The sequence below is a fragment of the Glycine max genome, chromosome 10 (genome assembly GCF_000004515.6).
Source record: "Glycine max cultivar Williams 82 chromosome 10, Glycine_max_v4.0, whole genome shotgun sequence".
NCBI classification, from domain to species: Eukaryota; Viridiplantae; Streptophyta; class Magnoliopsida; order Fabales; family Fabaceae; genus Glycine; species Glycine max.
In genome coordinates this window covers 121481-146915 of record NC_038246.2, presented here as the reverse complement: position 1 = coordinate 146915, position 25435 = coordinate 121481, and the positions used below count along the sequence as shown (strand labels likewise).

Sequence of the window (25435 nt, the reverse complement as noted above, 5' to 3'; positions counted from 1 at the left end):
GCATTTTTATTCAGCTTGCAAATAGGACTCTTACCTACCCATAAGGGATAGTGGAAGACTTAATGATCAAGGTCAGCAAATTTATTTTCCCATGTAAACTTTATGATTCTGGATATAGAGGAGCATGAAGACACACCACTTATTTTGGGACAACCCTTCATTAACACAGGTGGAGCATTGATTGATGAGGAGGAAGTATTTAAGGTATTTGGTACTGCAAAGAACTCCTTTCTTCCCCTTTTGTGCAATTTTGTGCAGACCATTAACAAGATAAAAGTGATTGTGGCTAAGTCTAACCCAAGTATGGGGAAGAAAAACCATACCAAGAACAAAGTTATTCTAAAAGACCCTAGATGAAGTAAGAAAAAGGGATATGACACCACCATTCAAGCTTTTGGCTATGGAGTACATGGTTATAATAAAGGATTAGTGAAAAACACCATGTTCGAGGTTGGTTGATTTTCTTCCCTTTTTCATCTGTCTGGCTCATGACGTTAAACAAGCGCAATCTAGGAGACAACCCATGACTTACATCCATTTATTTATGTTTTTCACATAATTTCCTTTCATTTGCTAAGTCAAACTGCTTGTTAGTATGATGGCCATAATCATTTTACAATGAACCATGCATTTATTGTCAGAATCAAGTACGACTGTGGTAAAATGACCATGATGAATTTACTATGATTATGGTAAAAAAATAATGCCGGAGGCCAAGTTAGTTTTGTCAAAATTTCAGAAAAAAATTGTGTATTTTTTTTATTATTATGGACCATTTGGTCATCACTCATTTTACCAACTCAAAAAGAAAACAAAAAACCAATAAAAAAAACCGACATATGTTTATTTTATTTTTATCATTTTAAACCGCACCGTTCGGTTTGTGGGTTGAGAAGGTGAAAACCGAACCGCTTATATTTTTTTTTTTTTTTTTTGTGGATGCACATGCACATCAGGTAATACGACAAACGCTTAACATAGGCAGTCTCTAAAATGTCTCACTACGACTGAAACCCTAAATCTGAACAAAGAAAGCTTTCCGCATCTCTCGTTGCGTTTCGTTTCGTTGAAGACCAGCGGCGTCACCGACCGGAGCAACCTCGCCTCCCTCACAGTAAGTTTCTGTTAATTTGGTTCTGAAGGGGGCATTTTCCCCTTTTCTCTAACTAAGGAATGTGATTCTGTGTAGTTCGTCAATTGTTTGAATAGTTTCTCTTTATTTATTCTTCTTCTTACTATCGTTATTTCAGGAACTTAAAAAACCCGACTCTTCAAATTTACTCTACTTCATACCGAAGCTCCATAGTGAACAGGAACTCAGAAACAAATGTAATGATTCTTTTTGTTATATTTTTTTTTCTTCTTTGCATTCTGCTTGGGCCTTTCAATTTTCAATTGTAAATATGTTATGGCCTCAGAGCCTTCTTGTTTGCTTTCCTGTGCTAAACATTCTGTTTTTTGTTGCAACTTTCTTGTTTGATTTCAATTATCTGCATCCTCATGAGTCATGATCCTTGTTACAATATATTATTTTATTATTTAGGATTTAGGATACAAGTGATGATGATTTTCTATTATTTGACATGATAAAAAAATAGTTTGTTTCCTTATTGTTAACTTATAATATTGGCTATATCTTTATCCATCTGATTGTGGCAGCTGATTATTGTTCGTTGTTCCTCTCCTAAAATATTGGGTACAGGCCATTGGATATCTTAATCTTGTGACTGAAAAAATATATAATGTCTGAAGAGGCTGGATCTATGTTGGTAGTTTATGATGATCCCTCCGACCAACGCTCACTATCTTTGGATGATGCAAGCAGCACAGAGGAGTCACCTGATGAAACCAGGCTCTCCTTGGAAACAACAAATGATGCTATTCCATATATTGGTCAAAGGTTTGCCACTCATGATGCTGCTTATGAATTCTATAGTGAATTTGCTAAAAGGAGTGGCTTCTCAATTAGACGTCACCGTACAGAAGGAAAAGATGGTGTTGGAAAAGGACTTACTAGACGCTACTTTGTTTGTCACCGTGCTGGCAACACTCCTGTCAAGACATCAACTGAAAGTAAACCTCAAAGAAATAGAAAATCTTCTCGCTGTGGGTGTCAAGCTTACATGCGGATTAGCAAAACAACAGAATTTGGAGCTCCAGAATGGCGTGTGACTGGTTTTGCTAACCATCACAATCATGAACTTTTAGAACCAAACCAAGTTCGGTTCCTCCCTGCATACAGAACTATCTCGGATGCTGACAAAAACCGAATACTCATGTTTGCCAAAACAGGAATATCTGTTCATCAAATGATGAGGCTTATGGAGCTTGAGAAGTGTGTGGAACCTGGATATTTGCCTTTTACTGAAAAAGATGTAAGGAATTTACTCCAGTCATTTAGGAAATTAGATCCAGAAGAAGAAAGCTTAGATTTATTAAGAATGTGCAGAAATATTAAGGAGAAAGATCCTAATTTTAAATTTGAGTACACACTTGATGCAAACAACCGTTTGGAGAATATTGCCTGGTCATATGCTTCATCAACCCAATTGTATGATATATTTGGTGATGCTGTGGTGTTTGATACATCACACCGCCTAACTGCATTTGATATGCCACTAGGGATATGGGTTGGAATAAATAATTATGGAATGCCTTGCTTTTTTGGCTGCACGCTTCTACGGGATGAAACAGTGAGGTCATTTTCCTGGGCACTGAAGGTAGTGTGATGAAGTTATTTATATTAATATTATTTGGTTTTTTATTCAAACTGTGTTGTGACCTCTTACATGTTTTTTTATTGAAGCATACTGGTCTGGCCTAATGAAAATAAACTAAATTGAAGTATAACTAATTTTATATTGAAGATTGGGTTGCCATAAACAATACGGCAGTTTTTAAGATATACTTATGTGCATATGGTAATGAGTGGATGCCAATTAAATCACTGCCACTGCAAAACTTTCTTTTTGAGTAGTCTAGCCTTTGGTAGATGTGTGTAAGCAAGCACCTTATACTAGTGTCCTGTTTTCTTCTTTTCAATTCTTCTGAAAGGGACAAGATTATGGTTGAGAATTTCTTTCTTTTTACTTTTCACTTATGAAATCTATATTAATTTTTGAGAAGTTCTACAGCTCTTTAATTTACATTGCTGTTCCTTTTGTTTTTTTTTTTGAATCACCTTGGAAGGCTTTCTTAGGGTTCATGAATGGGAAGGCTCCACAGACTATATTAACCGACCAAAATATATGTCTCAAAGAAGCACTATCCACAGAAATGCCAACAACAAAACATGCTTTCTGTATATGGATGATAGTAGCAAAGTTTCCATCTTGGTTTAATGCTGTTTTAGGGGAACGATACAATGATTGGAAGGCAGAATTTTATAGACTTTATAATCTTGAGTCAGTTGAGGATTTTGAACTAGGCTGGAGGGAAATGGCTTGTTCTTTTGGGCTGCATTCCAATCGGCACATGGTTAATTTATATAGTTCACGTTCTCTTTGGGCGTTGCCATTTTTGAGAAGCCATTTTCTTGCTGGGATGACTACAACTGGTCAGTCAAAGTCAATTAATGCTTTTATTCAACGATTTCTGAGTGCACAGACACGCCTTGCGCACTTTGTTGAACAGGTATTATACCTTTTTGTATTGGTTTGTATATTGTTAAATAGGTTCCCATGAGTATTTGCAGATTTGGTTTTATCAGATGTCTTTATGATAACTTGGGTTTGCACAATCAGGTTGCTGTTGCTGTGGATTTTAAAGATCAAACTGGAGAACAACAAACCATGCAGCAGAATCTCCAAAATGTTTGCCTCAAAACAGGGGCCCCCATGGAATCACACGCCGCCACAATCCTCACTCCTTTTGCCTTCTCAAAGCTTCAAGAACAACTTGTGTTGGCTGCACATTATGCGTCTTTTTCAATTGAAGATGGTTTTCTTGTGAGGCACCACACAAAAGCTGAGGGAGGCCGGAAAGTTTATTGGGCCCCTCAAGAAGGAATTATAAGTTGTAGCTGCCATCAGTTTGAGTTCACTGGTATTCTCTGTCGGCATTCTCTTAGAGTTCTTTCAACAGGAAATTGCTTTCAGATTCCAGATAGATATCTTCCTATTCGATGGCGTCGGATCAACATGCCGTCTTCTAAGCTTCTTCAAAGTGCACCAAATGATCATGCTGAAAGAGTTAAGTTGTTACAAAATATGGTTTCATCTCTGATGACAGAATCTGCTAAATCTAAGGAACGGTTAGATATTGCAACAGAACAAGTAACCCTCCTTCTGTCTCGCATAAGAGAACAACCAATTTCGTTACAAGTTGGCCGAGATATTTCATCCATCAATAGGAATCTTTGACTCCAGGATACAAGAAATGGTTGAGTTGGTAGTCTCTGGTTGAATGAATGGGAGTTACACCAAACTGTTTATGAGAAAGCTTAGTTATTGGATTTCTCATGCTAGATTGAGACAATTTGAAGGGTGATAGAAGCTGTTTGTTAGCATCAACTTCGGCAGTGAAATTTCTGTAGATTGGTTAATGCCATGTTAAGTGAATGACAAGAAATGTATAGTAAATTTGTTCATACGCATTTTTGTATTTGCAATATATCTGCTATTTTTATACATATATGGTCATCTTAAGAAGAGTATTCTTCACTTGATATGTTTCAGGCTCATAATCTATAACTTAACACAACTGTCTGGAAGTCATTGGTGAAATTTTACTGTAAATTCTTCAGTGTTTTGATATACATGCCCTTCGCTCATTGGTCATAGCTTGTTCATTTTTTGTCTGTTAGTGTATGGGTCCAAATTTTCGTTGGCGAGCATAACACCGTTCATTCTTTATTGTTTGTCTTTTGTTCAGTCTGCTCACTCTGCTCTGCTCTTCTGCATCTATAAAGTATCTTCTTTTAGAATGTGCGCACTGCACATTGACTCGTTGAACCTGGACATACCTATTTCTATTTAATAGGTAAGTATTTGTGAAGAGACCTTAATTTCTTTTTAATGAAAAAAGGGTTCCAGAGGATGGGTTTGTCGTGGCCATGGCGTGTTTTGGGTTCAAGGGTGTTTGTGTATGGGGTTATGGTTCGTGAGGGTGATGACATAGTGAAGGTGGCACGTGCGGTTGATTCTGCAGCGATAATGGAGTATTCTGGGGTTTCTGCGTGTTCTGGCTTGGTTTATGGTGAAGACGATGGGATGGGGTGATTGTTATGCCTTGGCTTCTCTGTTGCCTTTGTGGCTGTGTCAACCACATGTTTGAACAACCATGATTAGACACAACAGAAAACAGAGACAACATAAAACATAATCATCAACAACCAAAAACAAAAATGCATTAGAACCACACATTACAAAACTCACTGAAGGCATGCACCCTTCGTACAGTACTGAAGTTCAACAAAAAACATGGGCCTACAAGACCCTTCATTGGAAATAAAGGAAATGACACAAGCAAGTAAACATAAGTAACGGGGAATGTAGGAAAATTATTCTTCCTCGGTTTCTGATTCTGCACTCTGAAGCCAATCAATGAAAGGTTGAACATTCTTCCAAATCTTGGAGTTCTTGTTTTCGCCCTTCAGTCCCTTTTGATACCACTGCACTATGTGCTCTTCCTCCAACACATCAGCATCGTAGAGTGCCTTTAGAACCAGGGCAACCTCCTTCAAAGCATTGGAAGTAGACTTGCAAGAAAATTCTTCGATAGCATGAAGCAATAACAGCTGGGATCCCTCATCGGCAACAGCAGCAACAAATTAGTTCTTCTTCTTAACAGCTTCTTTAGCTAAACCTTTCTCAGTTCCCTCGAATAGAGCTTCAACCAGAGCACTCATCTTTTCTTGAGCAGGTGCAGCAAGTTCTGAAAGATGGGACAGCAATTCATTTGCTCAAATTGATTTACGTGTTCAATGATACTAAGTTAAATCTTTCTACCATAAAAGGTTGTAACTTTTTTTTTTTGAAAGGAAGTTATAAAATTTTAATTCTTTCGTAACTAATTCTATCATTATGAAATTGATTTTAAAAATAAAAAATACCATTAAACCAAATAGTTCTTTTAGAATTTTCTAAAAAACAATCTCTAGGAATTGATTATTTGCCTCACTTATAGATCAAAACAAATAGATACTAAAATTGATATCAACACTGGAAATTTAGGGAAGTGCTTTATAAACAGATGTATAAAAATAACAAAATGGTTAGTCAAGCGACTGAAACTTGACATTTTAAGCTTGTGATAAGGAATTTAAATTCTGATTGGTATGTATGGAGTAATCATTATTGAGAGGTTTTTTAAATTTATTTAAGCATTTTGGGTCTTATTTAATGATTTAGCAATTATATGTTTTAAAAATATCATTGGGCAAGGGAGTTATGTAAAAATAGAAAGCAATCAAAATATTCTTTTTAAATAAATAAAATGAGTTAGTGAATTGACCAGTAGGTTAAATGGTCAATAAACATTAATGAGTGTCATTCTCCGAAAAGAGTTTAAAATTTTAATATCGACTGAAATATTCCTTTGCAATCCAGAGCATGGAAGAAAAAAAATTGGTTCCATATTGTCATGTTTGTGGATTCCCACATTCCCACCTACCTGTTAGTTGTTTTTCTTTTTCAACTTTTTCGTACTTTTTTTTTTAGGTTTTTCAAATTTATTTAAGCATTTCGGGTCATATTTAATGATTTAGCAATTATATATCATTGGGTAATTTTACAAATAATATATATATATTTCTTAAATATAAACAAAAACATGCGTATAAGGCACAAGTTGATTTTAAGATTATGTACACATTATATTTGAGTACGAAGATAAAACAAATTTTCTAGAGCATCCTCAAAAAAGCGAAACACATCATAACCAACAAAGAACAGGTTAGCTGAGTCATTAGTGCATTTCAGTAACTTCATTATTCATCCTTCAACTGAGTCATCCACCTCAAAAACCTTCCTCAGTTTCTCTTCGTCTGATTCAAAAACCTTTCTTGCTTGTTTCAGCTCTTCATTCATAGAAAGTAGTTCTGTACAGCGGTTAAGTTTTGGCGAATCCTGCAATATATTATGGATCTTAGACAGATTATCATGAAACGGCAAACAAATATGATTGTAGTGTAATTCTGCTGTTTATAATATAGAGCATATTAACTTATGACTAATGGTATGTTAGCTCATAGTCTTCTGTATGAAGGCTGCAACATTCCAGGTTTTTTTTGTAGTGTGAACGGCGTCTAGGCTTGTATGCCAATTTCAAATTTCTTAACTGCTGCCTCTCCGTAATAAGATCGTCAAGAAGGTTGTTGCGTAATCAATTGTCAATACCAACCACCAACGGAGTGAGTTCAATTTTTTCTTCATTTTAGAACAAAACAGTCTTCACTAGTTTTTTATAATATCATGGTACATTTGCTCACCTAAATGAAAAATGATGACGTAACGTTCATGCAGGAAGGGTTTCTGCCAATGCATGTTTAAGCCTTTGACGAACCAGAAAATTAACCTCTGCAAATGTCAGTAGGGTGCAACTTCGACAATCTATGGTACTGACATTTATATTTGCTGGAAATGCTTAATGATCCTTAAGACACTGTTAAATCAACCTAAAATTTGCCTCATATAGATCTAATGCTAATAATTAATGGTCCCATTGCTACAAAACCAAAGTGGGTTCAAGTCTAGACAGGAGTGGAATAAAAAACATTGGTATACATAATTATACATTATGCATTAGTGGTTCTCTGCAGACTCATTTGGTAAAATAATAGTACGTCAGTCCCTAGTCTCAAAATGAGGGTGTTAGGAGTATATAGTCATGAAAATGTCAGATTCCTTGGCTTGTCATGTTAATAGTTCTAATATCCATTGTTAGCATGAAGACAAAGGCAGATTGGAAAGAGCAATTTCTGGCTAGTATTAGTGTTAGATTACTAATTCCAATTGTGTTGTGAAGTTTTGATTCCGAATAAATTAGGAAACAAAAACTTATAAAAAGATGGGTCAATTAAATAGGGCATTCTCAATATATAGAAGGGTGTTATAGAGCATTTTTCCTTTAGTTTCTGCTGGATTCCTGTTTAATTCATTTGTTCAGTTTTGCATTTCTCTTCTAATAGATTTAAACAATTAACAAAAGGATTAGGGAGACTAAGATAAAAATTTGCTAAAATATTTCAAGGTTCCCCAATAACTTTTAACCTTCATAATAATTATTTGCAATTTTTTAACAAAAGAGTACCTTGCGAATCAAATAGAGGAAATCCTCAACTGATAGCTTCCCCCTCTGAGATCCAATATCTTGGGCTTTATGTACCTTGGCAGACAAGTTTAGCATAAGGACAACCAAGCTATAACTACTCCAGGAGTCCAGGCCACTCAGACAGAGTTGAACAACTAAAAAGTTAAAGAGTCTTACCAGTTCTGTGACATACTCCACAACAATGTCCTCCATAAGAGCCACACTTTCAGGAAGTGGCTAATCAAAGCAGCAAAAAAAAAAGTTCAAGTTAATAGACATTATTCTTTAAAATTTACATGAAAAGAATGTAGTTAAATGTTGCATAACCAAGACAATACAACACAAATTAAGTGTACATCGGAACACAAGCATGGGGGAAGGTTTCAAACTCACATTAGGATCATCTCCAAAGCCATACATCATGTGCTGCACTACAAGAACCAAAAAAGAATATTATTAGGATTAGAAAAAAACTAGACTAAAATGTTAAAAATTCAGAACAAAAACTCTTACATTCTTTTTGGAAAACTCCTCTTTTGCGCTTAGACGAAGTTTCTGATGGTTGTGAGGAAGCTGCTCTTGGTTTTGATGAGGTTCCAGCAGAGGAATTGCTCATTTTTATTGCCCAATGCTTCCAATGTTATCTTCAGTGAGTAACTGGAGTTAATGAATAGGAGAAACTGATGATATTCTTGTATCTTCCAATGCAGTGCGTAGGTTCTGTTCTGCACACAGAATGCCAGAGAATGAAAACTGAAATGATGATATGTTTCAACTAAGGAGTAAGGCAAGAATCAGAAACACAGGCCTTAGCAACCGCACACCCCTCAAATGAACTTCCAACTTGTCCCAACCTACCCTTTGGTTTGGGACAAAAACCCACACCCAGCCTACCCCCACACAGCAGTTGTCATCTTCTACCCAAGAACCACAGTTGAAAAATAAACACATAACCCAACAAAAATTATGCCAACTGTTTCGTTTATTCCAGTATGGTCTTCCAACTAGTAAAGGGGAAGATTCTTAATTTTTGTTGCAGCTCAAAGAAACTTATACATAGTATTATGAGCTCAAACATATTTCATTTCAAACGTAAAAAAATCCACCCAATTTAGTTGTATTATGAGTTCAAACATAATCTTATACCTCCGCAATTTGAATTGCTCACAAGTCACAAGAGAGAGATAAACTTCGTTCTTCAGTGGTATGGCATAATGAAACCCTAGACAGAAAACAAAATCGTAAAATCAAACTCGAAACACAAATTGACTGAAGAAAAAACGAAACCTAGATCACAGAGACCAGTGACGAACAACTGTGAGAGAGGAAGCGTACTCCGAAGTCTGAACAGAGAGAGAGAACGCACTCTGAACGGAAAGAGAGAGAGTGAGAACAAAAATGAAAACAAAGAAAATGAGAACAAAGAGCGAATGAAATATTACCTCGGCGAGAATGAGGAAACATGATTTGCTAGTCACGTTAGAGCCAAAGGCGAAGCAATTTGTTGAGTCTCTGAGTGGTGAACCGCACAAGAGAGGGAGAATTTGTGGATTATGAATTGAGTTGAAGCGTTTGGATGGAAGGAGGAAGAATAGTAAAATGAAACAAAAATATAAATACCTATTTTCAGTATTTTGGTCGGTCTCTCAAAGTGTGAGACGCTTTCTCCTTAAAAAAAAAAAAACGACACGCTCACCGATTGGAATATGACGGAAGGAAATTTTGAATTTGGTTAAAAATATGACAGATTGATGTTGCCAGCTCATCTGTTATTCTATGTAAATAAAAATATGACAGATTGATTTTGTCACTTATCTATTATTTCTAATGTAGTGTGGATACCTACGTGATAATTTTGGTGATAATATGATAATTATGGTTAATGCCGGCAGAAAAATAATTCCAATAATAAAAACCTAAATCACATCGATCAAAAAAAAAATATTGATCAATGATTATCTAAAAAAACTAGTTAGTGTTGGCCAAAAATATCATTGGTTGTAAAAAACGGAACGAGGTTTGGCAAAAAAACAGACCCGACTACAACAACAAAAAAAGATTGGTTGAAGTTGGTTGAAAATTACTCCAAAATTCTTTAATTACTATCCTATTGTTGGAGAAGCATATGCAGCTCTCAAGTATTGATCAAGGAAGGTTATAGATGGATTATTAGTAAGGGTGATCTTGTAAGGTGTTGTCAGAGCCTTAGTTGAGGGATCCTAACCAAATTATAATCTCCATTGTCGTTCTATCTCAGGAGGTAAGTCATCTAAGGGTTGAAGATTTAATGATACCAGGTGAAAGAATGTGGAATGAAATTATTATCGATTATATTTTTAGTACATCTGATGTTGATATTGTCTTGAAAGTCCCTATGATTAACTCGATTTAGGAAGATCAATGTATCTAGTTACTTGATAAGTTTGGAAATTATTCTATCTGAATAGCTTGTAATTTTTTATGAATAGTATTGTGGACAATGAGTACTTGAGAGATGATGGAACATGATCGCATATTTGAAATTTGTAGGTCCGGCTGCGAGTTGAAGTTTTCATGTGGAGTGTGTGTCATGATTGTCTGCCGTTCGAACTAGACTGTGTACTAGAGGTGTAGATTGGTCTTCCATTTGTGTCCACCGTAGCTTGAGTAAAGAAAGCATGCCATGTTTTCTTGGATTGCATGACAAATAAAGAGTGATGGAAGGAAGCTAATTTGCGGCACATCATTAATTCTCTTCTTGACCACAGTGACAACTTTAAAAAGGTGTGTTTTAAAGCTCTATCTTTACTTTATGTTCCTAAACATGTTACTTTTTGTTATGGAGGGAAGGTTATGAAAGGAATAAAGCAACAACAATGGACTCATCAATCGAATGACACTGAAACAGAAATGCTTCAAGCAGACACAAGGGAGACAAGCACAGACGAGAGGCCCAAAAGGAAAATCATCAAACCTCAGCATTTGAGGGATTTCGTATAACTAATTCGACAGAGATTGCTGAGCTGGCAGAACTTAATTGGCCAAAGGAGCATATGTTGTCTGCCATTTATGCTTTTTTTCTTATTTGCCAAATTCTGTTAATGATGTTTGTTAGAATTTGCTAGAATTGGATAACGGCTTTTAGTATTTGGTACTTATATATATGAATGAATCATGTAATAGAAATCAAGCAACAAATAAAACAAGTTTCTCCCTTCACCTTTATTCTTTGGAGGATCCTAGGCCTTGAAAGCTAGGAAACCACTGAGCTGTTTAGCAATTCATAACATTTTTGCAACGACTCAGTGGAGTTTGTGGAATGCAAGAAATGACAGACTTTGGAATAATCATAAATTGGTCTGTAAACAATTGGTCTTGCGTGCTAAACAAGTGGTGGATGAGTGGATGACAACAAAAAATATGAATTCTAATTCTCATGATATGCATTTTTGTCTACTTATGGTATTTGGTCTCCCCGAACTCATGATTATCTAAAATGTAACATGGATGCAATGTTTCATTCACAAGACCAAATCACTGGTTGAGGCTTATGTATCTGAGACAACGAAGGAAGATTTATGATGGGCAAAATAGCTACTACGAGACCATGTGTAGCAGTTACTAAAGGTGAAGCTTTAGGGTTATTGTCAACTATGAATTGGATGATTGAGCTAGAAATATTCCATGTTATTATGGAACAAATTATAAGGGGATTTTGACTTTGGCAACCGCCTGTCTCATCTCGCCCAAAAATCAGAGTGAGAAGCCTAGATTCACTCCACCACAGATCGAATCCGAGTCAACACAAACAGTAATTCATATCGATCGCAATTCAAAAGAGCAACAAAATCATTGAATCGAAGAACCCTAACATGAGTGAAACAAAAGCAAACGAAAACAAAAAACGCCTAAGTTCAAAATCAAAACAAAGTAGCCAATCGGAGCGGAGGAGAAAAGTAAGAAAGAAAAAAGCGAGATCGGATTAACAAAATTACCTGGAATCGGAGAAGAGATCTGAAGAACCGAAACGAAGAAGAGTGAGTGAGAGAATAGTGTGAAGAAGGTGAAGAAGCAAGTGCAACAGCGGTTACAATCGCATGGGCTAGTACTGGAATTAAAAGTATAAAAAAAAAAACAAATATATTTTTATATAAGCACGCGCTATAATAATAATCGAATATATTATTATCTTTTATTTACTTAGATAATATTTATCTTTTTTGTCTTTTGCCCGGGCGACGGGCCCGCGTTTGAATTGAATAAAAAGTGATAAAGGAGGTTAAGAGGTATTATAGCCACATAATTATTTTTAACATTTTTATTAAAAAGAGTAGATTGTAGTAATTGTTTGTGTTTGCCAAGGAGATATACGCCTTAACACAAGAAATTAAGATTACGGTGTATTACTTGCATCTGGTAAGAATGATGTAGTAAAAGCTATTTTGTTAATAATAATTTGTAATAAAAGTTAATAAATTTTTAACAAAAAATTAAATAGTGTCATATATGTAAATTTGTCAACAACAAAAAATGATAGTATATATATAAAATAAATGATAAATAAGTCAAATAACATAACGAGAAGGAAATATAATTTATTGAAATTATTTAAATTATAATTTGAACTTTAATGCATATTGAGCATTGGGCAATTCACCCACTCGTTTTTATTTATTTTAAAAAAATATTTTGATTGTTTTCTATTTTTCCGTAACTCCCTTGCCCAATGATATTTTTAAAATATATAATTGTTAAATCATTAAATAAGACCCAAAATGCTTAAATAAAATTTAAAAAACTCTCAATAATGATTTCTTCATACATACCTATCAAAATTTAAATTCCTTATCACAAGCTTAAAATGTTCCAAGTTTCAGTCACTTGAACTAACATTATTGATATCAATTTTAGTATCTATTTGTTTTATCTATAAGTGAGGCAAATAATCAATTCTTAGAGATTGTTTTTTTAAGGAAATTCTAAAAGAATTATTTGGTTTAATGGTATTCTTTATTTTTAAAATCAATTCCATAATGATAGAATAAGTATGGTTCATCAAATATAACCGAAACATTAAACGTAGATCAATACGCGTGATGCCATGTTCGATGAGTGTTGTAGAAAAGCATCAAACGAAATTATTGTAGATAGGCAGATGCAAAGAGATCATAAGAAATAATCACATGAAATGAGAAGAAAGAGATCAAGAAAAGATTTATGCACCTGAGATCGGAGGAGGCAAGAGCGTGCAGAGAGGAAGAAAGGGATTAGGGATAGTGTTTGTTTCAGTTGTTGAGGCGGCGCGGCGCTGTGTCCTCTCTTCTGTTCGGTCCAATATTTATAATGATATAATAAAAGGTTAAAATAAGATTTTTATTCATGTAATTTAAAGTTTTTTTTGTTTTTCGTCCATGAAAAAAAAGAATTTAAAATAGGTCCTTGTAAAAAAAGAATTTGTATAATTTACCCAAAAAACATTACAGGGACTGAAAATAAAAAAGAAATTACAAAAGAAAAGTGTAGATTGCTAACGTTTTTAGCTATAATTACTCACGTTATAATTTTTGTGTTTACATAAAAAATTATAAATGAAGATTAAAACCCATTTTAGAAATCCCACTCAAAGTCAATTTTAATTGTAAGTTTCTAAATAATATTCTTTGTTAAAATCAATTTCTAATACTTGTTATCCCAACAAAAATCACGTTAAACCCACATCTACTTAAAATTAATTTTATAAAACCACGTTAATCTAAAATTAATTTTATAAACACTCATCCAAACACTCAATAGCCCCTCATTGACTAAAGCTTGTATTTCTTTTCTAAAGTATGTCATGTGCTTCAACTTCGCATTTGCAAAAATTGGTGTGCAGAATATTTAAGGGTGGATAATTAAGTGCTTGTTTGCATTGAAAGCCCAATGGAATTTGGCCTCCGTCGCTTTTGGAAAATTTGTGTTGAAAAGTGTGATTTTATCTGAAAACTGTGCTACCCCGTTGGACAAATAAACCAAACAGAACCTTAATCAGCAGGCAATTTCACCCATTAGAACCAGATCAAGAATGCAAATGACAAAAATCCTTGAAAAACTTATTAGTCATTAGTTGTTTTAAAAAGGGCGCCAAGGCCGAGTAAATATGGTTATAGCATTTTAAAGAAAAAGTGGCACTGCAAGTGGTATAACTTCTGCATTTTGATAAGAAAATACCATTCCTCCTTGTCGAGCCTCTTCCTCTGGACATCCAATGTTAATGAAGTTGGAAGATCAACATAAAAAACAATCAATCCTCGGTTCACACAATGCCAAAGAAAATTAACTATAAATAATGAGAATTTTATTATATTTAAGTAATCAGAATGTCTTGTCTTTTTCATAACCCAAAGCTAAAATACATCCTTCAGTGAACCAATTTTTTTATTAAAAATTAAAGATAGCAATGACAAATACAGTGTGTTACCCTTTCTTTTTCAAATACAAAATGCACTCTACCCCAATAGCATTAATATTAAGGGAGTCAAATGATTCAATCGCTAGCCTGGAAGGGAGTCAAATGATTCAATCGCTAGCCCGCTCATTTGCAATACTTGTTGAACCACATCGCAATGTTAAGGTAGCTTTCAAAGTCGGATTGTGGCCTGAATAAAAGTTATAAGCAAACTATATTATTTATTACGATTCTGATTAGCCGGAAGAGAGATGTTTATGTAAGATTTGTTTACCTTTCAATTCCATGAACATCATTTGGAAACACAATGACTTTAACCTGACCTCCTTTCTCCCTTAAAGCCCGAGCATACTACAAATATAAACAATATGGTTTTATTTATCTATTATATTGTTCTATCACATTATTCTAGTTTAGAAGGCAAAATCACATAAGAGTTTTCAGTCATTTGTTGAAGCTCATAAATTGAGTGAATCATAATACTTACTTGTAGTCCAGTCGAAATTGGGACACGGAGATCTTGGGCACCTAGTAGAAAAATCGTTGGTGTTTTTACCTGCAGATATCAAAATATAAATTTGCAATGCAAGAATTTAACAGCAATCAGCATGGGATATTATCAATAGGCTTCAACTTTAGTTTTAGTATGGCGGATGCATTAACATTGAGAGCAGTTAGTTCTCTGGATAGTAAAACTTAATCAAGCAATTCAAAGGAATGAGAGGAAAGAATGAAATAAAATAACATTCTAAGCAAGAAAAGTTTCAGTGCCAATGAAAAATTTATATAGCTAATGTCCTAATGCAATTGTTCAAAATATTAAGCCTTAACTATTCCTTGATGTTGGAATTGCAGGCTTGTACGATTTATTGTTATTTGCTAGTCACTTGCAGCATGCTTAAAATTCATAGCAATAACTGCAATTCAATATTTCAAAACCTTATTTGGGTGTACAGACCTTTGAGAGGTGTGCAATAGGAGATTTGCTATAAAATAGTGTTAGATCTTCTGCTGAAGGTGCTTCAGTAAACTTATCTCTCCCCTTTGTACCATAGGTCTCCACATAGCACCAATCAGGGATATCAGTTGTACCAACCATCAGAGCAAGGTTACATACAGGATTTCTAGCAGCTGCTGCAACAAATTTCTCTGGTGCCTACGGCAATCAAAATGACAAGATAAAACAAAACCATAAGAGAATTGTAAAGGCCAAAACTTTAAGCAGACAGAATGGCACCACTATTAAAGTGAATATTAATTCTGCAAACTGTGTTAATAGCTAATACATATAAACTGTGAGGTTTGTATATTAAAATTCAATGTGTTTCTTTTTTATATCATCCAATGTACGTATATTATTAAAATTAATTACTTAAATTCTTTTCTTCCATTGAAAAGTTACTTCTAATGCCAATTAATTATAAGTTGAATTTATTGTTCCATGCTATAATTGATGTAATAGTTCAGCAAAAATTTTAAAAAACAAAACCGTGTTTCTTGAAAATGTTCAAGAGATTCAGGACATCAATAAATGTTGGGGTGGTTCAAACCCCCTTATGTCCAGGTGCATATGTGAAATCACAACTATTATGTTTAAGTTGTTATAATAATATCAATCAAACAATTAAAAAATGTCTGCTACTAAAAATAGATAAGCAGCCTCAGCACTATAAACTACTAATTTCATTTCAATCTTCAGCCCAGGTAATTATGTGCCAAAGACCTTTTTAAATAACTTTATTATAAATCCAAGGTTCAACTATCCCAATAACTGATAAAATCAGAATTCAAAAGTAGCAGTATTAATTGCACCTGGCCAATCAAGTGGGTTGTCAGAAAGCCACCATGTGAGCCACCGAGGACTGCAATCTTTGAAGGACTGGCAAGTCCCAAGTTAATGACGTGATCAATAGCAGTGAGCACATCATTGACATCCTGCATATAACAAATTATGATCAAGATTCAACCACATAAAAAAAAATATGGCCATAATATGACAATAGTTTTGGAAATTGGAACTTGCTTTCACAGAAGAGCTGTTGTTGGATAAAAACTATATCAACTAAAGAATTTAAAAGAAAAAATCACCATGTACCTGAGATCCAGCTTTCCCTGGAAGAGATTGCAAGGCTTCCTCACCAAATCCTAATGAGCCTCTGAGAAATATTATCATGTAAGAAGCTTGGAACAGACTAGAACTAGATATATCTTCATCTATAATTGGATATCTAAAGAGGCTTTTTGTGCTGCGAGACCATACAGGCTATCACATTAAGTGTGCCGACAATATTATTCTTTTTTTTTTTTTTGCTGATCAAAAAAAAAAATTATTCTTTTTTACATTAAAGCATTTAGCATACATGAAATAACAAACTTATTGTTAAAATATTGGGGTTAATGTTAGTCTTATTTTTAGCAGGCTTGGGCATGCACTAGTAACACTAGTACAAAACCTCATAATTAGTATAAAACTATAAATAAGATAGGGTATTGAATAATATCATCAATCTAATCTTATTATTCAGAGTATCATTTCTATCGGTCAAAAGCGCTTATAATTTGTTGAGGGGGAATACATCGGAAGGGACAATGGATGCAGCTTTTGTTGAACTGTGGAAATTAAAGGTACCAAGCAAATTCACAGTTTTTGCATGGAGATTACTCAGGGATAGATTACCAACAAGAAGAAACCTACAATCACGCCAAATTGTGATAAATGATGGGCGATGCCCTTTCTGCAACCTTGAGGACGAAGACGCAGGGCATTTATTTTTCCACTGCAGAAAAATTATTCCCATGTGGTGGGAAGTTTTGTCTTGGGAGAAACTTGTGGGTGCTTTTCCACAAAACCCAAAACAGCACTTCCTACAACATATGAATGGTCTGGTTGATGGAATACGGGTCAAGAGATGGAGGTGTTGGTGGCTAGCTTTGACATGGTCCATATGGCACCATAGGAACAAAATAATATTCTCTAATGAAGCTTTCACCGGCAACAAAGTCATGGATGATGCATCTTTCTTATATTGGACATGGCTTAGAAGCTTTGAGAAGGACTTTGACAAACTATAATCACTGGTCCAGTAATCTTAGATCAGGTTTTCTGTATTAGCTGAGGAAAGAAATGTAGGTCACACATACACGATAGGCTTCTTTTGTACCCAGACTTGGGTTCCGATCAAGACTACATCAAGTCTGAACTGGAACCTTATGTCTGCTGTCCTAATTTGTATCATTAGTACCTCTGGTACTCAGATTAATATACATATATTATATTTTTGCTGATAAAAAAAAATATTATTGGGGAGAATATGACGCTTAAAAGGTTTATGCTATAACAAATGATCTACTGCAAATAAAATGAAATGTTTAATATAATAATAACTTTGAGGTGGGGAATAATTGAATATCATTTGGAAAAATTATCCAAACACCTCGTGTACAATTCATTATTGATAGGATATATCAGTTTAAGCCACCTTCAACAATCACATAATACTCTAGGCTACCATTACAACTCCAAGTTACATCATCGAAAGGAGTCCCTAAAAGGTGAAGTTTTGAGAATCTATGACGAATACAATAAAGGCTTGAATTTTTGTGTGCACCTTATAAGTCATAAACATGGAAACCAGAGAATTTCATGTTTTGAATTGTGCTTTTTGATAGATTAGAGGTTTATATTATCAACTAACATTTCACTTGAAACTAGAAAGACTTAAAGTAGGAAACTGAATAGTAATTTTATTTCTAATCTGATGGCTTTTCCACCCAAAGCAAAAACTTGAGTGTCAAATTGGATCTCCAGAGTCTAACAAGAATCATCCAGATATGGATTTCTACACTTGTTCCATATTATGGCTAGATTTTTTCAGAAAAAAAGAAGAAAAGATCATATAATTAGGGACTTTTCAGACACAGGAAAAGTGCAAGTCTCCTTGGCTTAAATACTTTTTAATGGTCCTAGCTCACTCTTGTGTCAATTTCTTTCGTCATTTATTTCCTTTCTTTCTATGTATGGCTATTTTTCAAAATAATTATTATGTTTCAAATCATTCTTAATCCTAAGAAGAATGAGGATTTTGCTCTTGGTAATTTGATGTCTAAGAATATTGTGGGAATGGATATTTCCTTTGGAACCTCATAACTTAAATGATAGGAAATTAGGTCTCTTTTTTTATATCTCCATGACTCTATTATTCTGTCCCTTGGCCCAACTGAAAGAATGTGGTTTCTTGATCCTTTTGTGGCTTCTCATGCAAATATTTTTTCATATTTCAAACTTAATCATTGAATAGGGTTACCTTCCATTTTGATAAACCACTTTGGAAATCCAAATCTCCCTCTAAAAATCAGGTCTATTATTTGAACCATAGTGCTTAATAGAATCAACACTAATTACTAATGAATAATGATATAATGCAGGTTTATAGGCCATATATGGCTATTTCTTTTATGTGTTATGTGTGGTTGCAGCTCAGAATCAGTAAAAGTCTCCTAGCACTTATCTGCATCATCATCAGTGTGAGAATAAGAATCCATCTCTTGATCCACTACTATGTAAAGAATCAACAGGAATATGATAGAACACATCCGACTTGTGAATTGAAATTGTATAGCCTAGATCAAATGCTTGAGCACCAAGGAGGATACCATTTACCTGTAGTTCACAATTAACAAGCTATATCCAAGGGAAGAAAGATAAGCCAATGGCTTTGAAAAGCTTGACAATGAGACAGTGTGTGGTCCCCCATGAAGAACTACAATTAGTGGATCAAGTGCATCACTTTTCTTAGTTTTTGATGACACAAATATAGCTTCATATGGTTGACTAGCACCTGAAATTGAAGTTGAGATAACAAAAAAAAAAAAGTAATTCCTTAAGAAAAATCTGAGTATAACCATATATTGTGCAACCAAAAGGCGAGCAAATAAATATCTTTGTCTTTTTAATTTTTTTAAAGCAACTCAACTTTATTATCAGTTTGAAAGCTTTTAGGTATGATCAAGATCATCTAACTCATCAAATGATTTCAATATGATATAGAACAAAAAAACTATTAATTCTATGTTTACCGTTTATCCATGCAAATTCAGCCACACTTAACCCTACTATCCATAAACGAAAAAGTCTCAGTTCTACTATAGTTTCTCCATGTTCATTTTCAATTGTTTCTCACTTTATGATTTAACTTCTCTAAATTTCCATTTCAGCACCTCTATACAAGTTGTCCTTTTATTTAGAGCTTAATTTTAGTCTTCATGAACTAATCAGAAACACTTTTTCTTTACTTTTGATGAAGGGCAGTTGGAAGGTACAGAAGAATGAATAACATTTCTCTTATAACACAATACACAACATTAGATATCCAATAAAATTATTTTGGTCCCTTCTTGCTTAAATGTTCAATTGTTTTTGTTGCAGAACTATTATAGATACCATGAACCAAATAATACCATGGGATGATTACTCTAGAAATTTGTGGTAAGCAGAACATAAGAGCTATATTAAGGTAAATCTGTGCATTTAATCAGCCAAAAGACTCCAAATAAGCCAAATACCTTTTGTTAAGCTAGCAGAAATATCCTTGACTGAGATCTTCATTATACTGAATGTAAGAGAGGAGATCAAGGATCTAACCTGTAGCCAAATTTCAATGATACAATTTTAGCATGTAGGACTATTTCTTTTAATTGATTCGAAAAAATATTCCAAAAGGAAAATTAACAAAACCTTGTCAGAGCATTTAAATATGGGATTTGCGACATCTGACCAACTCCATTCTTTATTATTAGCTGCCTTCTTAACAATGGCTCCATACTTGATTTGAGGAACATCTACTGGACTGCTAGAAACTGTATAAAGTTGAACAAGTTAGAAAAAACTAACATGTGTCAATACTCCAATAGTCTAGGTCAAATTGAGCATCTAATGGTTAGTACCAGCAAGAATATTGTTCCCATCCAATGCAAGGAGACTCCAAGAGAAGTTTGAGTCAGCAGGGGTGATACGCAATAGTTCTCCACTATAGTTGATGAATAATGTATAGACTTGATCATCATGCTTTGCATAAAGGTTTACACAAACATAACAAAAATACTTTCTACTGTCATAGCTACCTCAACACATTGATGGAAAGTAAAACTTGACTGCTGTGCCAGATAGATGCTATAACCAAAGTGTAGCCATCAGAAAGCCATGGATCACTAAGGATAGTTGAACAGTAAAGCCCAGGGAAGCCACCATCCTCAGCAAACAACACAACTGGAATCTTAAAAAATTGATACAAAATAAAAACCAAAATTTTTAGTATAAGTTTGGGAGAAGATAAAAGAACAATATCATGTAGTCAACTGAGTAAGTTTGATTTGGAGAGTTCACAGTTTGGGTCTTGATGCTGCCTCAGCCAAATGAGAAGCTGAAACATGATCTTTCTGGAGCAGTAGTCAACTGGTATTTGGTTTTTTAAAACATTGCTAACAGCTAGAATTCCTAGAGGCCAGTACAAACAGTCTCATCAACTTGATACTAGACATAGGTCTATGGAAGTAAGATATCCATCCCATTTAATATCTTCTACGAGATTGAAGCCAGGATTCAGAAACAACAGTAAGAAAGAAAATTAAGTTATACAGTGTTGTATAAACTAACCACAGAGCACCCATTGGAAAAATTCTTTTCTTTCAGTAAAGATACTGAAACCAATTGCATAAAATGTAGTCCCAAGAAAAAGAAATTACAATGGCTGTGAGTAGATTTTCAACCAGAACAAACCCCCCATTCAACCATTGTAGAAAAAGGTTTAACACTTCATTTACAATCAAGGCATGTATTAAAAACAAACTTATCTCAATTCTCATGTAAAATCATAAACATACAGAAAGAGTCAGTCAACATTTTATATTTTCCTAGGCATGTTCCTAAGCATAAGATAGAGAAGAAAGCACATACTCTTAAAATGAGCAAATACAAGAGAAACAGTAGATATATAGCACAGTAGCATTTGTTCAGATTAAAGTTAAACTGATCAGGGAAAAAAAAAACTTACCACTTCATGAATTTTAGCTGATTTATAAAGCTTTGAATCTTCAGGCCAATCAATTCTATGAAGTGAATCAGTAGCAGAATGGACTCCAGAATCAACCGAGCTTCTTGCAGATACAAATACAAGAAACTTTCCATCTGGGCTGATAGAAAAATCATGTATAGAAATCAAATGCACATACTTATTACTAATTACTCATTGCTTAAATTTCTAAAAAAGGATGATAAAGTTCCATGTGTGACTAAAACTGATAAGTGATAATATGTACCATTTTAGGAGGTAACCTAACTTTCAGAAGAAAGTTTGGAATGATTTCAAATAGCTTTTGATCAGCATAAGTTCTCACACATCTTACTGAGGAAAAACTGATAATAGAGAATCTATGTTCCTTTCAGGGAATATATGCATCAAAGATTACATTCATATTCTCCGAATATTGGTGGAAGTTGGAACTGAAGTCTATAAAGCCTTTTCAAAAGGATAAAAATAAAAACAAATAACTTGTTAAAATGATAACTATTTTCTGGAAAAAGTTGTTTGTTCTGTTCTAACCACTATCCACCTCACCCTCAATGCCAAGTATTGCTCTCTGATTCTGGAGATTGATAGCCATAATAATCAATCACCTGAAGTCAGTAACCCCTTGCTTTCACCATTAGCTAACTTTCCTATCATCTTTGTCATCAACCTATATGTTATTTGCACACCAAAAGCTGGAAAACTAAAAAAGAAATTCTAACTTTTTGTGGGGGCATGAGGGTAACCTTGTTGCTCCAGCGTAAGAAATAAAAAATAAAAATAAAAAAGCAAAATGAGCCTGACTCTGATGTGTATTGGGAAAGTTAGTACCAGCTTACCTGAACCGTGGAAAGAAAGCGCTACTTATGGTTTGAGTTAGGTTAACAGCCTGAACATCTTCAGTTGAGCTACATCAGCACACCTTCATAATTTAGCACAACCAAACTTAACAAAAAAATACACTTTCCAAAGGAAAATTAAAAAAGAAGTGACGCACTGAATCTCAGTTTCATTAGCTTTTGACTCATGGTGTGGTGCTTTAACAACATATAATGCACATGGCCTGTTATAGCAGTACTTAATACCAAGCTTTCTTGTCTCAAATGTCCATCCAACAAAAACCAGATGTTGCGCAGAGCCTTCAGTTGATGGAGCCCACACAACTTGTCCGACACTCAAAGACTTGTCAATTCCTTTGACTGCTTGTACTTCTCCACTGTAAAATCACCATTTTAGTTAGCATTTCCTATCTAAAAATACATCACACATTATCAAATTAATAAAAAACCTGTTGATGTTGATGACAAAAGGCGCAGGCTGCCTCTTCCCTGCATATGTCTCTCCCCAGTCCTCCTCCCACTCCCCTTGGCCTTTCCAGGTACCACAATCCTTTTCTGAAGAACCAGCTTTCTTGTAGCCACCCAGATCATTGAATGTGGGCTTTGTAGGGGCCGGCTCTTCAGCTACATACGCTATACAAGTTTCATCCGAATTCCAAGAAATTCCCTCAAACCTACAACAACATAGAACAATTCTCCAGCTCATAAATTTTAGTTAGCTAGCAACAACAATGTCCTGTTAAGCACAAGTTTGGTTTAGCCATTTAGCTTAATTTGAATAAATAATTACTCAATTCCAAGCATGCATGGCAGTTTAATATTACTATTGCATCCATCAGACGTTTACAAATCAGTGAAGCACTTGAAAAAAATTATTGGAATAACTAATGAGAGTCTGAAATTAAGATCCTGTTTGGACAAACTTTTTCAGCACTTGTAAGAAAAGAAAATGAGAGGTCAAATAAATTGAGCTTCAGCTTCTCCTATAAGATAAATCAACTTATGCACTTAAATTTTATAAAGCTCTATCAGCTAACTTTTCCACAAGCTGATTTTTAGAAACACAATTCATTTCATAAGAGTTGATGAAAGAGGCTTATCCAAACAGAGTGTTAAACAATAATGAATTGATTTACCATCCATCAGTGTAGACAGAACCATGCTTAGATGGAGGGATATGGAACTCCTTTTGGAGTTGAGAGGAGCTCCAGATTTCGAAGCGGCAAGGGCCATCGCTCTCGGGATTTCGAACGATTAGAAGCTTGGATCCAGAAGGAGACGGAACCATTGCGGAGACTCCGGAAACTTGGATCGGAAACGGAGCCCACTGAAACGTGACGGAGGAGGCGTCGTTTTGTGTGAGAATGGTGGCGGAGACGATGGATTTCTTCCTCTTGTTGACCAAGAGGTTGGGTTGACTAACGCAGAACATTGCATGCGAAGAAGAAGCCGAGGCTGCAATGCAAAGCCAAAATGAAAATGAATCGTTGGAAAGAGGAAGAAGTGAAGCGTGTGATTAGTTAGTTACCGGTGTGAGTGTGGGATTTGAAGAGCCATGCCTTGTCGATGGCGGAAATGGCGGTGAATTCCTGGAGTAAGGTGGAGTGAAGTGCGTATTCTTGCTCCGCCGCCGCTGCGTCTTCCTTATCCATGGCTGAAACGGGTGAAGATGAAAACCTTCTGCTGCTGAAATGAAATGAAAATGAATAATGGATTAATATTTGTTAGTGGTTGTGAGATTAGAGAAAGTGACGTTACTTACCCAGTGAGAGAAAGAGAGAGAGGGGTGGGTGCTACTGATGATGATAAATAATTAGGATTAGGATTAAGAGTGGGAGAAATTCGGGGGAATAAAGTTGATGGTGAGACTGCTACTGCTACACACCAATTAGCTACCCTGCTGCATGCCATTTATTTATTTATCCATTATCCCATATTGCCATTTATATATATGTCCCGCGTTGCGCGTTCAAGTCTATATATAATTTTATTTTATTTTTACAACAAGTATATTCTAACTAGGGATGGATACCCGGATGTACATACTAATCCGTTAAGCCTGAGAATAGTGTGGATAACCAACCTAATATTTTGAACCTGCATAATAATTCAAGATTTTAGGCTGATCCGTTTAATCTGCGGACTTTATGGGCTTAATTTACAAAGTTTATGAACTTATTTGTATCAATTGAAGGTAAGAGAAAACGCCACTTAAAAAGAGAGAGAAAGAAGAAAACCTTCATGGTATTCAAGTTCAAGAGAAGAATCCATACAAATGTTACTAACAACTATTCCATGGATTTTACCAGTCCAAGCACTCACACCTGAAGCAAATAACAACAACAACAAAATCAAACCCATAAGTGTCTTCTACTTTTCATGGTTGAGATTGAGAAAAAACAACAAAAAATGGTATCTTTTGTAGATCACTCTATTTTTGGGTAGTTTTGTTATACTTATAATGCTCCTTAAAGGTGTTTAGTGCACATAGTGCATTGGTTTTTCCACCAACACAATAGTTGAAATGCTAAATCACTAAGTCCGACGCCCGAGTCTAATAATTGCTATAGTTTTACATTTTTTTAAATTAAAAAAAAAACAATTTAGGCCCCGGATCGGTCTGTATCCGTGGGTTTTGCGGACAGGATACAAACTTAAATTTTATTTATTTATTTCACGGACCGAATTTATCCCATCCGTATAAAATGTGGGCTTTACGGGCAGGGCCTTAAACGGGTTGGATTGGTTTGTATACCCACCCCTAATTCTAACTATATATAACTTAAATACAATTTTGGTTTTCCTCCACCTAAATTGTGATCACCACTAGATAGAAGGGATATGTTAAAAGTCTC

At 34.8% G+C, this 25435-nt stretch overlaps 3 protein-coding genes and 1 pseudogene across 27 annotated transcripts; 1 reads left to right on the top strand and 3 right to left on the bottom strand.

Moving 5' to 3' along the window:
- Positions 1-897: 897 nt before the first annotated feature.
- LOC100810717 (protein FAR1-RELATED SEQUENCE 11) lies at positions 898-4594 on the top strand. The gene is made up of 5 exons (XM_006588465.4): positions 898-1114; positions 1251-1329; positions 1703-2720; positions 3190-3633; positions 3744-4594. Exons 3-5 carry the CDS (start codon positions 1743-1745, stop codon positions 4359-4361), a joined length of 2040 nt encoding a protein of 679 aa, XP_006588528.1. The 5' UTR covers positions 898-1114; positions 1251-1329; positions 1703-1742; the 3' UTR covers positions 4362-4594.
- A 733-nt stretch (positions 4595-5327) lies between these two features.
- Positions 5328-6929, bottom strand: LOC100804130 (eukaryotic translation initiation factor 5-like; annotated as a pseudogene).
- Positions 6790-13590, bottom strand: LOC100796504 (transcription initiation factor TFIID subunit 13-like). Of its 24 annotated transcripts, none has more exons than XM_041005593.1 (11): positions 13453-13587; positions 12225-12337; positions 9871-12096; positions 9693-9762; positions 9564-9617; positions 9397-9472; positions 8764-8975; positions 8644-8681; positions 8428-8487; positions 8251-8325; positions 6790-7067 (listed from the first exon to the last, which is right to left on the bottom strand). In XM_041005593.1, exons 7-11 carry the CDS (start codon positions 8864-8866, stop codon positions 6933-6935), a joined length of 411 nt encoding a protein of 136 aa, XP_040861527.1. In that variant the 5' UTR covers positions 8867-8975; positions 9397-9472; positions 9564-9617; positions 9693-9762; positions 9871-12096; positions 12225-12337; positions 13453-13587; the 3' UTR covers positions 6790-6932.
- A 954-nt stretch (positions 13591-14544) lies between these two features.
- On the bottom strand, positions 14545-24546 carry LOC100803600 (acylamino-acid-releasing enzyme). Of its 2 annotated transcripts, none has more exons than XM_006588461.3 (18): positions 24343-24546; positions 24109-24266; positions 23717-24035; positions 23030-23254; positions 22739-22957; positions 22581-22649; positions 21727-21865; positions 20798-20949; positions 20621-20703; positions 20412-20533; positions 20240-20318; positions 19338-19515; positions 16773-16833; positions 16490-16612; positions 15636-15833; positions 15165-15233; positions 14952-15028; positions 14545-14867 (listed from the first exon to the last, which is right to left on the bottom strand). In XM_006588461.3, the coding sequence occupies exons 1-18, from the start codon at positions 24489-24491 to the stop codon at positions 14804-14806; spliced, it is 2484 nt and encodes an 827-aa protein (XP_006588524.1). In that variant the 5' UTR covers positions 24492-24546; the 3' UTR covers positions 14545-14803. The 2 variants fall into 2 exon arrangements, with proteins under 2 accessions (XP_006588524.1, XP_003536827.2); XM_003536779.4 differs by having other exon boundaries at positions 24109-24263; positions 24343-24506.
- Between the last annotated feature and the right edge of the window lie 889 nt (positions 24547-25435).

What these genes read in the sequence shown, in the direction of transcription:
- LOC100803600 (XM_006588461.3), bottom strand. Translation starts at nt 24,491, where the DNA reads ATGGCATGCAGCAGGGTAGCTAATTGGTGTGTAGCAGTAGCAGTCTCA. An exon ending in GCTAATGAAACTGAGATTCA is followed by an intron (nt 22,650 to 22,738) that starts GTGCGTCACTTC and finishes GTGCTGATGTAG; the next exon opens with CTCAACTGAAGATGTTCAGG. An exon ending in CAGCTAAAATTCATGAAGTG is followed by an intron (nt 20,950 to 21,726) that starts GTAAGTTTTTTT and finishes CAATTTTTTAAG; the next exon opens with ATTCCAGTTGTGTTGTTTGC.
- LOC100810717 (XM_006588465.4), top strand. Translation starts at nt 1,743, where the DNA reads ATGTCTGAAGAGGCTGGATCTATGTTGGTAGTTTATGATGATCCCTCC. An exon ending in CATTTTCCTGGGCACTGAAG is followed by an intron (nt 2,721 to 3,189) that starts GTAGTGTGATGA and finishes TCACCTTGGAAG; the next exon opens with GCTTTCTTAGGGTTCATGAA. An exon ending in TTGCGCACTTTGTTGAACAG is followed by an intron (nt 3,634 to 3,743) that starts GTATTATACCTT and finishes TTGCACAATCAG; the next exon opens with GTTGCTGTTGCTGTGGATTT.
- LOC100796504 (XM_041005586.1), bottom strand. Translation starts at nt 8,866, where the DNA reads ATGAGCAATTCCTCTGCTGGAACCTCATCAAAACCAAGAGCAGCTTCC. An exon ending in AGGAGTTTTCCAAAAAGAAT is followed by an intron (nt 8,682 to 8,763) that starts GTAAGAGTTTTT and finishes TGGTTCTTGTAG; the next exon opens with TGCAGCACATGATGTATGGC. An exon ending in GCTTTGGAGATGATCCTAAT is followed by an intron (nt 8,488 to 8,643) that starts GTGAGTTTGAAA and finishes TGCTTTGATTAG; the next exon opens with CCACTTCCTGAAAGTGTGGC.